We start from the raw sequence: 22,704 nt of genomic DNA on the forward strand, positions 1-22,704 counted from the left end.
TCTTCCTAATATTGGTCACATTTTCCTCTACAGATAGCTGAAGGCATAAATAAGTCTCATCTGTATAAAGGTTTGGATGAAACAGTAAAATGCATTATTTTTACTTTCTTTCAAATGAAGTATAAGTGTCTCTTACGAGGCTGCTGGAAGTCCATCCCAAATACAGTTGACTCAAGTGAGTAGATTTGTGTTAGTCTAGACAAAATTAATTTTCTAAAAATATTCTCTTCCGCATTCCCCCATCCAGAAACTGAATTATTTAGTGCTATTGCACTACAGAGGAGGAGAAAAAACATACTCATCTTTCTGCAGGCCCTTCATGATTTCTCAATGTTCCTCAATAACATAAAAATTATGCTTACCGTATATTTTGTTCTCTCTAAATTACATTTGTAATCCAGATTAAAAGTAGTATTATTTTATTGCAATAAAAATTACAAAGAAACTAAATTTCCAGTTTTACATGAACTACAAACAACAACAACATTTTATGTCATCATATGAATGAAAATACAGCTCACCTTTTCTTCATCTTCATGTAGACTTTTCAAAGGCTTCAGCATAACGGTTCTCCAACTGTTGACAAGAAAATTGATTATTTGAATATAACTCAGTTCTGTTACATTTTGAAAAGTTGTTTTGCACAGAAAACACTGCACACACATTCATTCAGTAAATTATAAATGGGTTCGTCCACTTTTTCAAATGGTCAAATAGTTTTTCTGTGTTCAATGGTTTCACAGGTTAGAAACACTTAATAAATAAGCCAGTAGGCTTGTGTCCAAATTTATCCATGCTTTATTTAGGCGAACATTAAGAACCACCCACAACTGAATGACTATAAGAGGACAATAAAATATTCTCCCCTTCAAAAAAGTCAACTATTTTTAGTTGGCTTTTTGCTTGTCTGATGTTCTTCCACCAGGGATCTCAATAACAAGTTCCCACAATCATGATTTTATCTGTTTGCATGTCCCAAGGTGCAGAATTATCAAAAGGCATGATAAACTAAATTGCAGACATTCAGTCTAACAATGATCTTTCTTTTATCAAATATCAAGATAGCACACTTAATTTTTATTCAACACAAGGATCTTTAGGTTGGCTTGATTTACAAAGATTGTAATCTTAGCAAGCACTGGCCTTCAGTTTTAAAAATGTCTGCTTCTTTTGCATTTACTTCATTGTTTAAGTCAATCGGGTATATCACAAAAAGCATGATCATGTTACACAATGAATTAGATTTGGTTACGTGGCAAGCAAGAATGAAGCTACACAGCTCTCTGTGAAATCTGAGTAAGATAGAAGCTCCATGCGGGTATCTGCCTAGTTGCATTTTGGGCTACACTAGGTGTGAGGATGCAGTCTGTGTGTGTGTGTGTGTGTGTGTGTGTGTGTGTGTGTGCGCGCATACAATCTTCAACCACCACCTACCACCCCCGGCAGTGCTGCACATCCTGTATAGGGCTCTGTAATCCCATTTAGTTGATTGGGAACTGGCCCTTATCAGAATCCTGATCTTGGGAGCTCTGTAACTGTTTAGTTGGACACAGATCTATACAGACCAGTGCACTCAAAGTTCTGTGTAATGCTGTTGGGCACGTGATGCGATTTGAATCCAGGTTTTAAGTACATCACATTAACACTGTACATGGGTAGCTAAATGCCTGTGAAAAACAACATCTAATAGATACAGCTATAGAAGTATGGATGGATTCCAACATGGAGCAGTTTCACTGCTGCAGAATAACATGGTAAACCCAGAAGCAATGCTCTAGTCTTGTTGCTAAGCAAAGAGACAGCACTCTTCAAATCTGACAAATCCTGAAAACAATGGAAAATTTGTGCAAAATTATCTTTTCCCTCCCAGTTCTGTTCAGTTCTACTTTAATTTTGATAGTGAACATTGCAAAACATTTTAAAGCTATTTTGAGAAGGAACAGAAAACAAATGACATGTACCTTGGAGTAAGAATTTCTTTATACTGCAGTTTCTCCAACTTAGATGGTGCAACCAGTGACATAGGGATGACAATATTATCTATATCATAGGAGCTCTCACTTCTCAGCCTCCGTCTTGAATTAAGCTATTTAAAAATCATTTTATTATATATTTGTTGACATTACATGTCTACAGCAGTCAATGAACTTCAATGCACAGACCTATACAGCATCTATAACAGCAACTATAGTACTCAAGATGAACAACACTGAATTGCTGTTTTTCTGAATCATTTCCTCCTTTTAATCTGAAAACCTTTCTTCAATCTCTTTTCAACATAAATCTTAAACCAGTGGTTTTCAAACTTGGGTCATCCATGTGTCCTAAACAACTTCCAGGATTCTTGACCATCAACCATGCTAGTTGAGACGTCAAGGAGATGAAATCCAAAATATCTGGAGGACCAGACTTTAAGAACCACTGTCCTAAACTACTTTGGCTTATGTATGAAAGATCAATACATGGGCATGGATTGTCCAGTGAAACACGGCAATAATAATTGCTCAAAGTAATAATTATTCAAACTCTATACAGAGAGGGTTTTTTCCTCAGAATCACAGAGGTTGTCGTTCTACTACAGGCCAAGGGTCTCTATTCAATGCAGTACAGGTATGTGCTTGTGCATCTTAACTTGGAAATGGCTTGGGAGGAAAGAAAAGTGACTCATTTTTGCCTTGCATCAGATAACACCACAATATAATAAAAAAGATAGGTTGGCACCTTAGTAAAGATATGCTTATGGTGTGTTTGATAATATCAACTGACTGATAGCCCAAATCAGTCAGGTGTCTCATACAATGTAAAGGGGTGTCTTACAAGGAGGGATAATCACAAAGCATACTGCCATTAATGGTATGATTACTGTAAGTAATATAGAGGAACAAATTGACAAAAACACCTGAGTTTTCTTTGCCTAAAAGAACCCCATGAAATTCATTGTGTTCCCATAAGTCAACAGGAGACTTGAAGGTGCGGGTACACAAACACATAAATTGGAATAACAAAAGGAAACAAAAACCAGAAATGTCAGTTCTTGCTCTGAAATTTTTAAAAGCTGAATAGAGTTGCTCTGAAGCTTTATCCTTACGGGAAAATGTCTGTCTCATAAAATTTGAGATTCAATATGTACTTGTTTATGAAACATAAACATATATACTATGTTTGCCAGACTAAATTTCATTTTTGACTAGCTTTTTTGTAATAACTGAACAAAGGAAATCAGCCTTAAACTCTTAATTATTTGGAACAACAGCCTTTTAACAATAGTTAAAACATGACTTTCACTTCTATTGGAGTCAAGAAGATGGTGCTACTGAAGACTTGAGAACTCCATCTCAACCATGTACTATGGTTTTTGTGTAAACTGTGTCCGCATTGGGGTACAGCTGGATGGCTTTCTCCTGACTGCCAGGCTTAGCTTATTGCTTTAATTGTTGTACTACAGGCTGCTTTATGTGCTTTATGTACTCAAATAGATCAATAGGCCTAGGTTGTAAATCTCCCTGTTAATTTGTTTTAGCATACCTGTGTTGAGTTAATGTGGTTTGATCTAGACATCATGTCACCAATGGTTGCTCCTGTGAAATTATTATGGGATTCCTGTTCTTCATGGTGAGAAGAAAATGCTTCAAATCTATTGTTACTTTGTCCTGCCATCAAAAGAAAAAGAAAGATTCCATTTTCTATTAATTAATAGGCAATGTAATTAATTCAGCATATATGTTTGAACACTGACTTTAGTAAATTCAATATTCAAGATTTCAGTATAGGTGTTATGTGGTCACTTCTAGCTGTCACAGAGACTAATTGGGCTGCCATATTTTGAACCAGTTGAAGTTTCCGGACTAGGTAAAAGGGTAGGCTAAGTAGAGCGCATTACAGAAATCAAGTCATGAGGTTACCAGCGCATGTACTACAGTTGCCAGGTCCCCCAGTTCCAGGAAAGAACGCAGCTGGCGCATCACCAGGAGCTGCTAACAAGCATTCTTGACTGTCGCATTCATTTGATTTGACATCAGAAGCGATGAGTCTAGGAGCACGCTCAAGCTGCAAACACAGTCCTTTAAGTGGAGCGTGACCCTGTCCAGGACCGGTTGACTTATCCCTATGCCTGGATCAATGACCCAGAGAATGATCAGTGCATGCAAGTGGGTCTTCTAACTCCCATACATTACTAGTGGCTTCTCAAACATGTGACAAGATGTATCTACGGTGATTTATTATGTAGCACAGAAGGTTAAAATAAAAGCTCTACTATGCATCAGCATTTGAATTACACATGGCAAATGACACTATAATTGACAATGAACTTCTGGGGAGCAAATGGCATGTGGACTGCAAGCATCATTTGTCATCAGTTACATACTGGAAAGGATGCAATTTCAAGAAGTGTAGTGACAGATAATGCTTCCTAACTGGAATAAAAAATGCTTTGTTTGTTTCTTTTAAATAATACCTTACAGCCTGAATATTAGCCTGTCACGAACAATAAACTTTATGTGAATAACAATTTTTTCTATCATGACACATTTTTAACCAAACTTACCTGTCATTGTTTCACTCAAATGTCTTTTCTTCTTTCCTTCTGGAAGCTGTTCAGATATTTCTGACAAAGCATGATGTTTGGAACTGGATTCATACCCACATTTCCACTGTCGAAGAGGTGCTTTATACTGGTAATAGTCTACAACATAATAAACATAATTGTACTATTTATCCTTCCTGTTTAAATTATAAAGGAAGTAACATATTCTAGCAATACACATTTTGGAAACCTCAAACCAGCTAAAATAAAATGACAACCAAGTGGACAGTGTATGGATTTCATCCATTTTTTGTGATGATACAGACTTACCTGGGAGTAAGTCTTACTGAGCTCAGTGGATAGTAGAGATGTATATAAATGTATTTAGACATGGTACATTACATTCCCAACAGAGGTCACATGGAAATACAGTGGATTCTTGTTATACGCTGAGGTTTGGTTCCAAGATCCCCCGTGTATAACAAAATTTGTGTATGCTCAAGTCCCATTAAATATAATGACATAGCAAAATGGTGTCCCTTATAAAAAGTGGAAAATCAAGTTTGATATTTGAAATTTATACGTTTTTGGAACATTTTCAAATCGTGTGTGCTTGAATCCGTGTATAAAAAATCTGTGTATAGAAAGGGCCGACTGTATATTAAAAGGTAAATATACCCATATATACTCAACTATAGGATCTCATGTATAAGTCGAGGACAGGTTTTGGGGCCAAAATTATAGATTTTGATATGACCCATAGATAAGTCGAGGGTAAAACCTAGGGACATGTAACAAAAGATCTAAAGGATGAAGCAAAGGAAAGGAATGCCAAAGAAATTACAAAAGACTTATACAAGAGTATAAAATTAGCATATAGTTTAAACATACATTTCACTATGAAATTAGTTGGCTTTGACAACCCTTCAAAATGAAGTTATCCTAATAAAAAAAAGTAGTGATTATTTAAATGGGTAAAAGTTGTAGGGTTGGATTTTTTCCTTCCTTTTCGGTCCTAATTCATGTTGTTGTTTTTGCATTTTAAAGCATGTCTATAGTTAACCCCTTTTCAAAATAAAAACTCTATGATGACCATTCTCAACAAACCATGAATAAATTAAAAATATCTGGATAACATACCACTGGAAGGAGACGTTTTAAACTCTAAACCAAGGGCAGACGTTTCAAAGGGATCACCTTTGATCTCATACTTCTTGAGCAATCTCCTAAAATGTACATGAAGAGGGCTATCTGAAAAATAGGGATGGGTAGTATGCAAATAAATAACTATATCTAATAATAGAGTCTCCCTTTTCTATATATTTTATTATAGTTTACATATGCATTGTATATATGTCACTGCCATGCACACATGCTTATTTCCCACCATAAATTCAAAGAGTCTGACCCATTCTCCAGTGTGAGTTACCTTCAATTTTGTGGAGAAAACCTCACTGGGAGCTGAACAATGATGTCAATGATATATACAGAATTATATTTTCCCAGTCATTCTAACCACAGGAATAACAGCACCTGTAGCAGTGCACAGTTTAGTCTGTTGTGACTGTTTACCCCAAATGAAGCTTTGCTCTTCTCTTTAATATGCTTCATCCTCTTCTGTGTTGCAAATAATAAAAAAGGCTGTGCCCATTTTAATTAAATTTTCCTAGCCAATTTTACATTATTACATCACTGTGATTCATACCCACTGAAACAATCCTTGCCACCTCTACCAAAGGGATCTTGTAACACCTTAGAGACTTAGAGGGTGAGGCAGATGGCAGGAAAGGAGTGGGCTGGGACCACAGCAACTGCATGGCTTGCTCTCATATTAGGCTGCCACTACAGGTTCCAAACGGCGCCACCCAGGAGCCAGACTAAAATAGCCTTTTTGAACCAGTCCTTTGAACTGGAGAGTGTCATCAGAGCAGCTTCCAGTCACTTTGGGGGCATCCACTGTCTAAATGCCAAGCCTCTTAAGTGGCCAGAAGCTGCTTCTTTTGGCACATGTGTTTCGGGCCTGACAGAAAGAAGTTGCAGTAAAGCTTAGTCAGTTTCTGCAAATTCACCGAGTGAACTAGTTTCTAGGAACAGACCTTTACAAGCAAGCTGTATGAATAGCCACAGAAATGCAAAATATGGGTATGGTGATAACGTGATAAGTTTAGTTTTAACTATGATTGTTGAGGGACAAAGGCAGATGTTGCCTAATGCCAGGGTGAATGTATAACCATATGAATGGTGGAGGTAGTTTTGGAATGAAGTGCTGGCTGGGAACCAGAAAGGAGATGTGACAATCTGATATTTATGCCACAATAATTAGGGAGGTGGAGGGAAACTGTTCCACTGCATAGATAATTGCAAAGACACTTTACCTGAAGGAAATGATAAGACAGGATGGAATGAAGCATCCAGTTCTAACAGTAATTGTTTTTGTGTCCTGGATTTCATGCTCAACTCATAACTATTCCGTGTGGAGGCTGGAAGCACCTCTTCCGTGTTAAACAATCTGTCTTCCAACTGCATGTTCTGTAAAAGAGCACAGAAAAATAAATTTATTCACATTCTACAAAAAATTAGCTAACAAAGTGAAGCTTAATCCAGACAAGATAACAGGACTTTATATAAATATAATGGTACTTTTGGACAGTGTTGCACTCCCCTTGAAAAATCAAGTTAATAGCTTCGATGGGCCAGCTTTTCTTCTGGACAGTGAATCGCTATGGCTAGAAGCTTGTCTGCACAGCTTTAACTGTCTCCTCTGTTTTCCTAGAAAAGTATACCCATTTCTGGGTATGAAGGATCTTACCTCAGATACACATGCCTTAGTTACATCTAAATTGGATAACTCTTAACACAGATGATATAGAATTGCCTTTGAAAGTTGGAAGTTTCAGCTAATGCAGAATGGAGCGAGCATGGAGAGCTCTGACCAAAGTCCATTTTCTAAAACATGTCATGCATGTATGATACCAATACTGTCTGTTCCAAAGCAGTTCAAGGCTGCTGGCTATCAGCTCTGAAGCCCTGTGCTGGTCAAGAATACTTACAAAACCACATCTTTCTTTATGAATCTACTGAGATAACTAGGAGAGGCCTTTGATCACATCCAGGGTGGTGACATTAGAGATGGTCTTCTTCACAGTAATACCCTGTTTGTAGAACTCACTGCTCCAAATAATCCACTTAGCTCCTATCTTGATGGTGTTTCAATAATATTTGAAGATGTTTTTATTCCAGCAAGCTTACATCTCAACTGATGCATGATTTGTTTCTGCCCTTTAGCTTCTTCCTGTTTTTAAATTCTGTTTAATCCATACATGGCTTATCATCCATTCTCCAATTCTAATCATACTATAGCAATATTGTTTTTACTCAATTTACTTATTTAGTTGTATGTCAGCAGCTCATGTGTGCTGGAAAACAGGGCATAAAATGTTTACAATAAAGTAACAGACAATAAATAAATAAAACTAGATCAGAAAAGGTCTTTGTGTTTGTTCGGGGAGGGGGGGATATGGTCATTTGGTCAAGGGAACAAGACTGATCCCAGCACGTGAATTTTCAATCCTTTAGCCTGAGGTCTAAAATATTATTTCTATAGCAACTGTTATACTAATACCTCTGGTTAGTAGGCAAGCTGGATACAATACCACTCTACTGCTCTTGTTCCCCAGCAACAGTAGTAGAATACTGCCTCTGACCACAGACCACATAACCTCTCACAGATTTATCCTTCATGATATTGACCCCTTTCAAACCTATCTGAGCTTCACCTGGTCTGTGGAAGAGGCTCTCCAATTTTCTTATAGAATGAATGGTGGTTTTAGGTGACTAGAAAAACTATGGTGCAAAAGAAAAAGAGAAAAGACATGGATTGGATAGAGGAAAATTGTGGCATTTGGTGGTGGTAATGCATCAGCAATAACTATCCCCTTAAAAACCATATTTACGGATTGGAATGGGTAGGGTAAAGCTGAATAAATATTGTAATCTGCATTGAGGCTGTGAAATAGATGAGAAATTTGCTGGAAATAGAAAAAGTAGGGTGCTCAACAATGGCTCCTTTTCATCCTGGAGAGAAGTGACCAGTGGGGTCCCACAGGGCTCTGTCCTGGGCCCAGTGTTATTCAACATCTTTATCAATGACTTGGATGACAGAATTGGGGGCATACTTATCAAATTTGCAGATGACACCAAATTAGGAGGAGTAGCTAATACCCCAGAGGACAGGACCAAAATTCAAAATGACCTGAATAGACTAGAAAGCTGGGCCAAAGCTAACAAAATGAAATTAAACACGGAGAAATGTAAGGTACTGCACTTAGGCCAGAAAATTGAAATGCACAGATACAGGATGGGGGACACCTGGCTGAATGAAACTACATGTGAAAGGGATCTGGGAGTCCAAGTAGACCACAAGTTGAACATGAGTCAACAATGCGATGCAGCAGCTAAAAAGGCCAATGCAATTTTAGGCTGCATCAATAGAAGTATAGTGTCTAGATCAAGGGAAGTAATAGTGCCACTCTATTCTGCTCTGGTCAGGCCCCATCTGGAATATTGTGTCCAGTTCTGGGCACCACAATTTTAAAAGGATGTGGAAAAACTAGAGCATGTCCAAAGGAGAGCGACTAAAATGGAGAAGGGTCTGAAAACCATGCCCTATGAGGAACGACTCAGGGAGCTGGGGATATTTAGGCTGGAGAAGAGAAGGTTAAGAGGTGATATGATAGCCTTCTTTAAATAGTTGAAGGGATGTCATATTGAGGATGGAGCAAGCTTGTTTTCTGCTGCTCCAGAGAACAGGACCCAGAACAATGGATGCAAGCTACAGCAAAAGAGATTCCACCTCAACATTAGGAAGAACTTCCTGACAGTAAGGGCTGTTCGACAGTGGAACACACTCCCTTGGAGTTTAGTGGAGTCTCCTTCCTTGGAGGTCTTTAAGCAGAGGCTGGATGGCCATCTGTCGGGGATGCTTTGATTTGCATTTCCTGCATGGCAGGGAGTTGGACTGGATGGCCCATGTGGTCTCTTCCAACTCTATGATTCTATGATTCTATGAAAAGTAAAATATATTGTGGTGCTGTTGTGTGCCTTCAAGTAATTTTCGACTTATGGCAACCCTACAGGGGACCTGTCATAGGGTTTTCTTGGCAAGATTTGTTCAATGGGTTTTGTCTTTGCCTTCCTCTGAGGCTGAGAGTGCTCAAGGTCACTCAGTGGGCTTCCATGACCAAGTGGGGATTCGAATCCTGGTTTTCAGGACCCTAGTCCAATGCAAAAATGACTACACCACACTGGATCTATATAATCTTTACAAAATCTAAATTTGACTCTTCTTTATTAAAAATATCTCATTCTCTAAATATTTATGATAAATTACCAATTTAAGCCTTATTAAAGATTGAAATAAGATCTATGTTTCTTACTACTTGAAGAAGACATTGATTTTAAAAAACACAGATTAACAAAGCAATACTGTTAAGGCTTTTCATCAATGGAAATTTCATATTTTTAATATGAATTTTCATTTTCATTCAAAACATCTAGTGCCTTTTAATTTTTTTTAAAAAAAAAAGTATTGGGGAAATAATCAATAGTCTGATATCCTGGGATGGGATTCAACTTGAAGTCAAGAGAGCAGAAAATAGAACGTGGGAAGAGAAAAGAAAAAACTATTTATATACACACACAAAAGCCTTTCTTAGAGAACTGGGCCAAGCCTTTATTACTGATAAACCTCCTCTTATGAATCAAACAGCTGGTTAAAACAACTACAGTATCTCCAAAGAATTCTGCAATATGGGGATTTATTCCTGTAATGTGTCCTCTGTTTAAAATTGTTTTTATTAGAGAACATACAGCTGCCTTGAAAGACCACAAATCCCTCTCACTGTAAACAATTTAATGTTAATCCAAAAGCATGGTTACTTCAAGCATTTTTTAAGCTCACTACTTTGTCATAAGTAAGAGACATCCTAGAAGCAAGTTGACTTATGCAATAGTTGACATTTTCAAAAAGTCTCACAGAGGTAAAATAAGATGTTTCATTAAAAGGTTTACTTGAACTAAAACACTTCAGCTTGAAATATAAGAGCATTCTTTACCACCAGATTCTTTTTAGCTTGTGCAAGAAAACACAAATGGATTCTTGGTTCTCTCAATGATTGAATATTGGACAATAAAGCAATATCTTGATGCCAAAAAAAATGTTTTTAGATATCAAGAAAGCTTGCTGTGTAAAGGACAAAGCTTGAGATATAACATGGGGAAACAGATCCAGATCTCTGACAATCTCTACATTATAGCAACATGGAAACATATAATAACCTTTAAAATGCATTTATCAGGGTCATAATCCAGAATAGATGGAGGTACTGTGAGCAGAGAAACTGACCCCTCTGGAAGATTCAACACAAAGCTTAGATGAAGTCGTATCCCTTCCAAAGTGCAGTTTGGGATGTCTCCTGAGCTCAGTGCTAAATGGAAAATTCAAGTGGTAGTGACCTTGCCTTGATTATCTGTGCACTAATGATATCCAAGCTCTGTGTAGGATCTTTAAAGATTGTTCAAGCAATAAATACTGTTGGGGACAAGGCTGTTGTTTTCTGAGGCATTCATACTGTGTCAGTTGCAGCACCAGCTAGGGCATTGTTGAATCCAGTCTGAAGTGCCAGTTTTAACCATTTGGGTCATAATTACTTGAAGGACAACCTTCATACATATATACTGCAAGTATATTAGGTGTGCCTCTGAAAGCAGTTAGACTGAGCAGTGTGTCTTTTCTGCAGTACCTGACACCTTCAGAACACATTTCCAGATAGGAGCCATTAGGTCCATCACTTCAGGCTTATTTGAAGTACCAGCAGTTGTACTTGACTACTTCTGAATTTAGTTGCAATTTCATTTTAAGTTTTTAGTACCTATAGGCTGAATTTTTTTGTCATTATAATTGCTGGCTTTTATTATTTTATGTGTATCCTTTTCTGTTGTGTTTTATTCTCTAAGCTCCGTGGGAGAGTTTTTACTCTTATCTGTGACTAAAATTATTTTAAATAAATATACATTTAATGAATATAATTTAAGCAATATGGGCTAAAATAAACTTACCAGTAGTTGTAGATGCTCAAGATGCTTCTTATATTCTATCTTTTGGGATTTTATTGTACACAACTATAATACTCTTGACATTTGCAAGATCAGCAGTCTGAGGCCCAAATGCTGTGTGACAGAGTGACCTCCCGTCACTAGTCCCAGTTTCTGCCAACCTAGCAGTTCAAGAGTATGTAAAAGTTCAAGTAGATGAATAGGTATCACTTTGGTGGGAAGGTAACAGAATTCTATGCAGTCATACTGGCCACATGATCAGAGTCATAGCCACCAGCTATTTTAAAATGGTGCTTTTGGTAAAAGCCAAAAAAAGTTAGCTGGCAGAAAGTTAGCGCCACTCAGTTATCTCTTTTTTTCACTCAAAGGAATGTTACAAAAAGAAAGAAAGCTCTAGGAGATTGGTAAAGCCTTTCTAATGACCCTGAGACATTACTTAATAAGTGAAGATACATAATGTGCTGTGCATGAAAACACAACCAGTGATATTCTTAAAGGTATATTTCCTTTCTTCAAAACGTTCCATTTGACAACTAATTTTAGCTTGAAATCTATGCAAAAATCAACAATGATAGATCACTCCATATCATTCTTCTTCTTAGGGTTCACTTGAGGTCTTGAGATATAACTTGCAAAATGTTGCATTCCCTCCATTAAAAATGTTATCTCTCTCTGCTCCCAAACATACAACATTTTCAAACTTCAGAAGAGAAAAGGAAGAGGGTCAGTGAATTTGGGACAATGTTTAAGAAGTCACAGCAATAATATAATTAGAGAAAAAAACATAATTAGAGAGTTAAACTAAAACCATTTTCAAAACTTGTCATAGCACTGTAGAGGAATCCCTACATTATAACCCCTCCCTATTACTATTACTTTATTGTTCTAATTTTTTAAAATCTGAAAATCCTCTTTAAAAGTAATGACTACCGTACATTGATCTGTAGCATACAATTATATAAATTAAACAGTAGCTATACTGCTGCTGTTTTCTATAATATCAGAGGAGTCACAACTATTAATACAAGAAGATATTTTTAAAAACACAAATTAATATCCCTTTCCTTAGATGAAGACAATTGTTTTAGTTACTGCCCAAACATTGTTATGGCGCAAGGTACTATTATTTTAAATAAGAAAACTTTTCTTAACGTATTGTAATTCAAGCAAACAGAAATCTCACAAATGAAATGTTACTGAAATGGAGGGTAAACTTCTCAGCATGTTGAACACATGCTGTGAAGTAGCATGCTTCATTTTGTAAAGGGTTTGTTCTGTGCAAAAAAAATCAGGCTTATTTATTTAAGCAAAATGGATTTTTTTTTTTAAATTATTAAATTCAATTCGGGGACTTTAGAAATGTTTGTGCTGAGCCGAATTTTAACTTAAAACAGATTATTGTAAAGCGGCGCTATTAAGTCCATGAAGCTATATTAGAACAGCACAAATATGGAAAAAGTTAAGGATTTCAATTTCCTGTAAACTAAGCACTGCAGCTGTGTAAACTTTTTCAGCTAAAACATATATTCCAAAAACAAATGAATAGCAGTCTCATGTGACAACTTGTTTCTGCAGAGTCAAGTGTTACAGTAAAACCTTCATATTCCCATCTCCTTTCTGTTACTTCAGAGTAAAGACAATACCAGAACAAATAGATTAATTTCAAGGGGCAGGTTTTGAGATATTATTACCGCTAGGCCTTTCATCCTAATAAAGTCATATAAGCATATACCAGACTGAATGAAGAAATAATCACCACTGCCACAACAACCACAGTGATGATAACATGACATTTTATATGTCTCTGTGTGGGAAAATTCTAAATCAGACACATTTTTCAATGGGGAATTTACACAAAAATAGACCATAAAAGTGTCCCAAATTTTCAGTCATTTATCATTTATTTAGGGGCCGAACAGACTCGCTGTAAAAACCTGCTTCCGGGAGGCTTGTGGGCATGGTGTTTTGATGCCACGTGCCCCAAAACCTCCCAGCTGTTCAAATGGTGGCAGTTTGAAGCTGCTCCGGGGGCATGGTATTTTGACAATGCATGCCCCCAAAGCAGCTTGAAGCCACCCTGGGGTTGCACTGGGGCCGCCTAAAGTGGCTTTTTACTGCCCCACTCTTTTCCACTCCTATTTGGGCCAGCTCTGGAGCGGACTGGGACTGCGGTGTGTGGTTGCTACAGTACCAGGGCGAGCAGTGATGGGGTGGCCCCAATCCTGCTAGGATCATTAATTAAATAACCCCCTGAGGCCTTACCATTCAACAACAGAACAATACATAGATTAACATGTAAATCACATCCTCTCAACCAACAGTATATATAACCCACTCATGCCCATGCCAGCATTCTCTGAAGATGCCAGCCACAGATCCTGGCGAAACATCAAGAATAAACTCTTCTAGAACATGGCTTCATAGCCCAAAAAAACTATTGATGCCAGCCGTGAAAGCCTTTGGTTTCACATTTGTTTGTTTTCTGTCACAACCAGTGGTACGTTTCAAAGTTTAAAAAAAAACAATTAATTTCAGATTCTTTCTGAAATCATACAAATAGATTTGGTTTTGGGATATTTCACTGATCTGAGATAAAGTAAACTACGGCGGGATACAAACCGCCGCTTTGCGGCGGTCTGCCGCCGCCACCGGTTGGTCCGCGGGGGAGCTGGAGCCTCCACACGGCGCGGCTCCCGTGCAGACAAAAAGAGTCCAAAATGAAGCTTCTTTGATAGTCGCGTTTGCAACGTAGCGAGGCGCCAGGGGCGCACTCGCTACATCACAAAGGACGCGACGCGTACGGACGCTCAGCGTCCGATACGCAAAAGTACGCCGGTCTTGTAGAAGGGCCGGCGCCCATCTTGTACGGACGGAGTCCGTATTAGCCCAGGGGCGTTCTAGAGAGAGAAGCCCCTTTTTTAAAATGGGACGTCCTCCGGACGTCCCAATGCCGGTTTGTAACCGGCCCAAAGTTTAGGATTGTAAGTGTTCTCTCTCTCCTCCCCCTCTCTTTTCATGGGTAAGATGGTTTTCTGTGTGAATATTTCTTGCTTAGGTATAAAATCCGACTCTACTAAACACTTCAATGACTTACTTAAACACCCGTCATTTTACATTTTTACCAAGAAGGAGAGTAATTTCCTATAACATAGGAGTAGATAACATTTCGATTTCCAGATGCTGCTGAATTATAACTCCCAGCATCCCTCAACCACGTATTCTGCAGGCTGGGGCACATGGCAGCTGCAGTGCAACACCATATGCATAACCACAAGTTGCCCACTCCTGCTGTAGTTTCCAATAGGATTTCCAGGTCATTTGCTATTGTAAATAGCGACCTAAAACAGCACAGAAGGGCCCAAATCATGATGAAAATGCCCCCATTAAACCTTAAACATGTTTGGGGGGAATGGGGGGGATGGTATTTTTTGCAGGGGGCAGCAGGGGATGTGAAGCCCTTCCAGTTCTCTTGAAAGGCCACTGCATCCATCTAACCCCCCCAGAATTGTCTATGTTTTCTCTGGACAATACATTTTTCAGTCTTTTAAACAGAAGGTTGGCCAAGAATAGTGACTTTGCCATTTACATTAATTTCAATTTTGCATTTTTGCATTGTTTGCATTTGCATTTTTGTCCACATCCACATATTAGCATGGAAATGTCCACATTCATATCTCTTTAAGAATTATTTCTTTCCTCAGCTTGAAGCCAAATATGATACAGTATTTGACTTCAATCTTATTATGATATTTAGAATCAAACATTTCAGTTCTAGCAATGATCCTGAGAGTAAAGGCTTCTACAGAAGCCTGGCAGGAGAGGCAGATATGCTATTACCACAATGAGATGGGAAAGGAAGCCATCATTTTTATCTGAAGAGGTGTATCACTTCTACCAGTAACATTATCAGTATCTTGAACCTAGCTCTGAACTCATGCATCCTATGTATGTTTCAGTGCTCAGAAGAGTCATTTGAATGGAGCACACAACATGGCTTAGTGACACTGCTTTCCTTATATATTTTCACTCTGAAGTGTTAAACATTTTATAAATTAAAATGTTATATTCACCTCAAGAATTCATATACATTAGGCAGAGGCCTGATACTATAACCAGTCATACCAGATTTGTGGCATTTGAGGGGGGGGGGGAGGTTGACTCAATAAGAAGAAAGGTGCTTTTAATTGTAAAGTCATGTAAAGTTACATTACTGAAATACACTGAACAGTTAATCTGTTACTTCTTTACTTCTTCACTAGTCTGCTTCTTTCTTATCCCTAAAGCAGGGGATGGCAACTGTAGAAAGCTAGGGAGCCTTGGGGGGTTGTACCTGCTCTCAAAAGAAAAAATAAGCCTCCAATGCCTCTAGGGAATATGGGGACATTTTCATCATGTTTAAGTTTTCAAAAAAGTATCTCCTGACCTTAAACTAGCTCAGTGGTGAAAATACATCTCATGCCTCTGAATGGACATTCTGGACCATTTGGGGGCAGATATGTGTGTGTGTGCAGTGTGCCTGCATCAGGCATGGGCTTGTCATCTGCATTTTCAGCTTCTGCGGATGGCAAGCCCCAGCTTTGTGAATGGGCGTGCATGTACGCGACACCACAAGTGGGAGCACATGCCCATTGAGAAGTTTTTTACTATCCATGGGGGACCTGGAACAGATCTCCTGTGGATAGCAAGGGTGCACTGTATGTATTTGTGTATATATTCTTTTTTGCAAAAATTATTTTTGACCCAAGAGAGCTGCAAACACGGAGGAAAAAACATCCCTTCACACCTCCTAGAGTGCATTTGAAAACATTCTGAAGCAATGATTCCTGGGAGCCTCCAAAACAGCTCCGGGGAGTTACAAGCCTCATTTTGCCCACTTCTACCCTAAAATAATGCTTTCTATGACTCAGGGATTTAACAGCAAAGAAAATGCAAGTTACAATCTTTGCTCTGCCTGTTTTACTTTTACTGCTAGGAACAATAACATTTCATACAGCATATTATGTTCCAACATCAAAACTAGTTAGAAAAATGGAAGTAACAATGTTTAACCAGGCCAACTTATGAAATCCTGTGAAGCCTTTGGGGCCTGCCTCATATATGACCAATTCGTTGAAGGTTTGCTTTCTCAGAAACGGAATACCAACATATTGGAGAGAATAAACACCATTACCATCTTAAAATGACATACATAGTGACTGGAATCTAAATATGGTTTCTTATATAAACAAAGAAACACACTTGCACCTGTTGGTTCAAAGCGAAAGCAGTACTCATTTTGTAGAGTTTTCTCCTTTGGAAACTCTGAAGTGGTCTAGTGCGAGCAGATGTAGTCATCACTGCAGCAGGTGTTGTTCTCAGCTTTGTCTTATCTTTCCTTCTTTTCTTCAAGTGTTGTTGGTCAATCAACCAGTTACTGGAAGCTGAAATGGCTTCATTGTTCTTGGGATCTCTGAAACATGTCAAACAATTAGGCTAGATTATTTAGACAGTTCAAGGGATGATCTCTGTATATGGCATTACATTATATGCATTCTGTTCCATAACCAAATTTAAGATCAGTTGCATTCAGTGACAGACTTCCAGGAAACATCTTCCATGCAAAAAAACTCAGATGATCTCAGACCATATTATTAAATCGCAGCGATATGAACACAGACATGCTGAAGTGTGTGCATTCACCTTGCTGCTATTTAATAATATGGGGTGTGATGCTCCATGGTTGCTCAAAATAGTGGACCTAGAACCTATGGCTCCAGAGGGCCCATTGTACTTTAGCCTTATAAAATATGCTCTTATAACACTTTCTCTCACACACATGATAAATATACAGTATTTATTTTCAGGTCAAAATAATGATGTCATTTTATATTGCATTTCCCCAAATGGTAAAACTGCAGCATTATCCAGAGGTACTTGAAAGCACTACCTACCTTAAAGATATGCCATTGACCAACTCTTTCTGCTTACATGCTTTTGGGGAGAGAGGGGAGGATGTGGGAGACAGATTAAGAGGAGCAATGAGACTGCTGATTATTTCACTCAGCTCAGCACTCTGAAAGAAACAACAAAGAAAATGAAAGCCCATATATTTAAAGCACAGTAGATTTCAATCAAAACTTGTTTCCAGCTATTTAAAATACTAATATAAATAGATCTTCATATTTGAGTTATCAAATTCAAATATGCTGAAGTTACTTATGAATTTATTATTTCCTTTTTAAATCCTATTCCAAGTCAAAATCAAGACGAAATCCAATTCAAGTTTTAAACAATTCAGGAAACAATACTGGTGTGAAGAAACAAACAAAACAACTGTAAGAAAATAGAGATGAGCCAAGGAAACCAAAAGATGAGCTAAGGAAAACAATTTCTTTAAATCCAAGTTGTCATATTTAAAAAAGGACTTGTGTAAAGTCTCTCTGTCTTCCTTCAAAAATGAGATACACCATTTCTGAAAGACAAGTAGTTTTCAAAAATATATATATACAGAAGACTGCATATATTATTTTTAAAAGTGATCAGTTATAGCTCTTCAACTGACTGGCAGCTCTGATAGTGGACAATGTGGATTTGCAGAAGAATAGGAAAGAATAGCAGAGAAAGCAAGAGGAAAAATGGAGAGTAGAAAATGAAAGAGGAGGAAAATGAGTAGAGAAAGGGGTAGATAAAGCAGTAAGAAAGCAGGGAATACTAGAGATTTGGAAAGCATTGCAAGCAGAATGGGGTATATTAAATGTCGAGGTAAGAGGCCAAACAGCCAGGTGTTTTAGACCATGTTAAGCGCTGGTTTGGATGAAGAGGGGCTGGATCCACCAAAATGATGTTCAGTCTGCCCATTCAAAGATCTCTTTATTTCCACAATTAACATTGATCATGGTTACAGAAACAAAACAAGTATTAATTAGTAATACATCATTTCAAATCATTCTCTAACGTATCTAATTCTATTTGATCTTCATTCTTACTTGAATACCTGTTTTTCTATGTTACGGAGAAGCAGAGTTGGGCTGCTGGGTGACGTTTCAAAATCATGTTCCGGCCATGCATCCTGTCTCTCAAGGGAAGCTTGGGAATTCCCTGTGGTGTTTAATAAAGCTTCTTGATCTGTCTGCTTCTTCAGAATATCTTTTGGAACTGAAAATTCTTCTAAGGCTACCATCCCCTAGACAACAGCAATGGAACACATTACAAATTAACTTGCCCAAATCATTGCAGAGTAATTTAAATCTCTAGAACATAAGTGCTTAAGCTCCCTAAAATATTTAATTAGTGACTTAGTGTTCTCAGTGTGCTCAAGCTTTATACAGATAACAGGAAAATATTTTCACACAAACAATAAAAATGCAACAACCTAACATTATAACTACTGTCCACTCTTAGTGTAAACATTCTATTTACAAATCTATTTCTTGATTGTTAAATTATTTTCTAATTCCATACACATAAACAAAACATGCCGAGGGCTACTGCAGAAGGATGCTACCCCACAGCTCACCAAGATTTATCAATCAGAAACAGAAACAGAACTGCATACTCTGTCCACGGTCACTCCTCAGTTAGGCTTCTCAAGTTCTCCAGCCATTCTTTAGTCTGCTTCAATGCTGTGACTATCCATGCTGAACCATATCATAACACCACTGTCAGCTTGTCATTCTTGATCTGTATTGTCAACCCCACCCCACCTCATCCCCAATGTATTTAGTATGAGTAAAATATCAGTGTTCTCATTTCTTAAAATAATTATATCCAGGTCATTCTATCACTGTCTCTTTAATACTCTGACAGACATAACATTCAAAATTCTGTCACAGGCCAGTTACAAATAGAAGAGAATCTGCTCATCTGGAAAACAGTGCAGCTGATTTCATGAATGATGCTGGCATTTAGAAATGACAACTTGAAATATAAATTATTCTTCTATTTCATTATTTTCTTCTCCTTAGGCCTTCCTGTAACAACAGGCAAATCAGAGCCATCTGTAGAGGCAATAGGGCACTTTTTTTGCCTTGGAGGAATGAGCCATCTTGGGAGGTCTGAGAGACCGAAGGCACCTCCTGGGCAGAAGGAGAATCAGAAAGTGGAGTAACCAAGAAGAACATGGACTCCATGCTGCGATCAAGACCAAATAGTACCGATGGAACAGTGTTGGTAGCTGTCGGAATCAAAGGACCAGAGTCAGTAATGATCGGTATCAAAGTCACCGGCACCAGCATTGAAGACAAAGCTGCCTTCAGAACAGCCTTCAATGCCTTCAGTATTTTTAGAAGCGATGTGACCAAAATCAACAATAAGGGGTCCTTTGTAAACACAGTCAGCAACTGACAGGGACTTTCCCCAGCAATGTATCTTAAGTATCTGGGCCCGGTCCTCAAGGCCTGAGGTGTGAAGGCCTTACAAACTGAGCAGCACTGAACGTCATAGCCCTCTCCCAAACAAGAGAGGCATTGGGGGTGTCCGTCTGAAAAAGAAACTTTTCTATCACAGGCTTGAAAAGAGACGTAGAGGCCATAGGACGGGGGGGGGGGGGGGGCAGCTAAGAAAGATCAGATATATAAGATTTTTAAAAAAGAAGACAGAAAGTATAGAACAAAATAAAATAGAATAAAACAAAGTACAAAATAGGATAAAAGGAAGGCTACTCGGCAGAGAACAATTGAAGTGGAGTTCCTCTAACAGCACATGAAAGAGAATTGAGGGTGGAGCTAGACTGGTGGGCTTGGGCATGCTCAGTACATGAGAGTGAGCAGGGCTACCTGCCAATCTGCTTCAGCTTTGAACTTTCCGAATGGAGTCTCTGCGCAGGTGCAAAACCCTAATGTGTGAGGCACAGCAACCCCAATGAAGAATACAGTAACACAATAGCTACAGGGTACATATAACTCCCTTGATGCAACCGCTCAACTGGCTGCCAGTACACTTCCAGGCAAAATTCAAAGTGATGGTTATGGCCCACAAAGTCCTATACTACTTAGGTCCAGGTTATCTGAAGGACTGCCGTCTCCCTATATGACCCTGCTTGAGTTTTGTATGTTTTAATCTGTACTGATTTTAAAAATCTGTAAGTCATATTGAGTCCCATTGCTAGGAAAAGGGCAGGATATTGATGATGAAGATGAAGATGATGAAGAAATTATTTGAAATGTGTCACATTATCTGATAATATCTTACCAATTTCTAGATTCTTACATAGAATTCAAATCGCTGACAATCCCAAATGCCAGTCAATAACATGTGTTAGACTGCAAAAGTGAAAATAATGTCAGCTTGAATCATGCTGAGGATTTACATATGCTTAACACCATAGTTAGGATCTTACACAGTGAATCCTGTCCTGATGCCTCCAATCTCCACTTATCAGGAAGCAGCCGCTGCAATAGGCAGGAGGCAATTCTGAAACTTGGGAAGCAGCTAACTAACATTCTCATCCCTCCCAAAGAGCTCTCCAGTGCTTTAGGCACTAGGGCAGTGGTTCTCAACCTTCCTAATGCTATGACCCTTTAATACAGTTCCTCATGTTGTGGTAACCCCCAACCATAAAATTGCAGTGTCTCAGTTCCTAAAACCATCGGAAATATGTGTTTTTCAATGGTCTTAGGCGACCCCTGTGAAAGGGTTGTTCAACCCCCAAAAGGTTGAGAACCACTGCACTAGGGGTTACATGAGGATTGTAAATGCAAAACAGTTACAAGTGCATAGCTCTAGGTTATGCATTTATAACTGCCCAATAGGAGGAAAGTGTCATCCCTGGATGCATTTTGGAAGAAGCTTTTAAATGGTCCCTAGTAGGTTGAAAAATATTTTGTTTACTCAAGCAAGACTTATCTGACCTGGTTGTTTCATTTCGCATGTGCACATTGTCAGTTTTGGTTAAAGTTTGCTGAAACGCATTCAGCTGCTCTTCTTTTTTGTGCTGTTGGAATCTATCCTCATTCTTTTCATGTTATTTTTGATCTGGTTCTAAATTTTCTGTTAAAGAAGTCATGTGCAAGAACACACCTACTTTGTTCATTGAGGCATACATGTACAATATAGACTCCATGATTTCTCAGGAGTAAGATAAATTAAGCTGATAAACTGGTATCAAATTAACAGTACAACTGGGATTCGGTATCAAGATTTTCCTGTATTCAAATCTAGTATACTAACTCTGAAGCTACCTTATCATTTATTTTTTTGATTTTATATTAATTTTGTCTAGACAGCAGAACTCATCAAACACAAAGAAAACATTCGTAAATGTTGAAGTTGGTTATTTGTGCGAGCCTTTCCCCCCTGCCCACTAACAATACCTTGGTGGCACGAATCTGCCTGTGAAGGTCAGTGAGTTGTTGAATTTTGTACTCTAGCTCTGAAATCTGGGCTTGAAGCCATGTCCAACGGCAGCCAACTTTAGCTCTTTCTATCAGCCATTTCCAGTCAGATCTATAGTTACTGGGAAGAAAAGAGAACATTGTTTAGTCAACAAGAGATGATCATCATTTTAGGAAGTTTTTTTAAAATCTACTGTACAAAGCAGGCTGAAATGTGTCACAGGTCTCTACCTAATTCATTATGCTTTTGCACTGAGACAATTCTGTCATAATACATCTTTTGACTTTTAAGGATGCTGAAAGATTTTTATGTATGAGAATTTCTGGTAACAGATTAACATTATGTCTTCAGAGTTTAAATATCAAAGAGGTCTTGTGTTGTAAAAGCACCTTAACTCCTGCTGAGGGTACTCAGTTATTTTAACATGGCAATCTGACTGGCCAATTCTTCAACAAGGTAGCTTCCCACTATCTTCCTAGCCAACAGAGTTATTTTCTGTTTCAGACATGCTGTTTAAAAATTGTCATTTTTATGCCTAGCACAACATCCCTTACCAGCCCTTCCAGTTTTATAATATGAAATCCAACATAACATGCTTAAAAACATTAACAGAGCAGATGACTGTTTTTTAAGCAATCAAAACATAGCATGAGGAAAGACAAAACCACCATCTATTTTTTAAAAAACCGTTATAAATACAATAATGTTTATCTAACCAAAGGAGAAAAATAATTGAATCATGTCATATCGATAAT

At 38.1% G+C, this 22,704-nt stretch overlaps 1 protein-coding gene across 8 annotated transcripts in view; it reads right to left on the reverse strand.

Annotated features, from left to right (window-relative positions):
• Positions 1-22,704, reverse strand: part of KANSL1L (KAT8 regulatory NSL complex subunit 1 like) — a 51,857-nt gene that overhangs the window by 8,164 nt on the left and 20,989 nt on the right. For 7 of the 8 annotated variants that reach the window (XR_006101917.1, XR_006101906.1, XM_042449301.1 and 4 more), the window contains exons 3-12: positions 21,928-22,069; positions 18,612-18,800; positions 17,569-17,690; positions 16,877-17,087; positions 6,901-7,054; positions 5,666-5,776; positions 4,547-4,684; positions 3,526-3,650; positions 1,962-2,086; positions 522-576 (exon numbers count right to left, since the gene is read on the reverse strand). Coding sequence is in view for 6 of the 8 variants with exons in the window: in XM_042449301.1 (XP_042305235.1) it covers positions 522-576; positions 1,962-2,086; positions 3,526-3,650; positions 4,547-4,684; positions 5,666-5,776; positions 6,901-7,054; positions 16,877-17,087; positions 17,569-17,690; positions 18,612-18,800; positions 21,928-22,069 (1,372 nt within the window). In the remaining 2 variants the exon portion in view is untranslated. The remainder of the gene's footprint in view (positions 1-521; positions 577-1,961; positions 2,087-3,525; positions 3,651-4,546; positions 4,685-5,665; positions 5,777-6,900; positions 7,055-16,876; positions 17,088-17,568; positions 17,691-18,611; positions 18,801-21,927; positions 22,070-22,704) is intronic. The other variant, XM_042449323.1, reaches the window with a different exon arrangement.

The sequence above is a fragment of the Sceloporus undulatus genome, chromosome 1 (genome assembly GCF_019175285.1).
Source record: "Sceloporus undulatus isolate JIND9_A2432 ecotype Alabama chromosome 1, SceUnd_v1.1, whole genome shotgun sequence".
In the NCBI taxonomy this organism is placed as follows: domain Eukaryota; kingdom Metazoa; phylum Chordata; class Lepidosauria; order Squamata; family Phrynosomatidae; genus Sceloporus; species Sceloporus undulatus.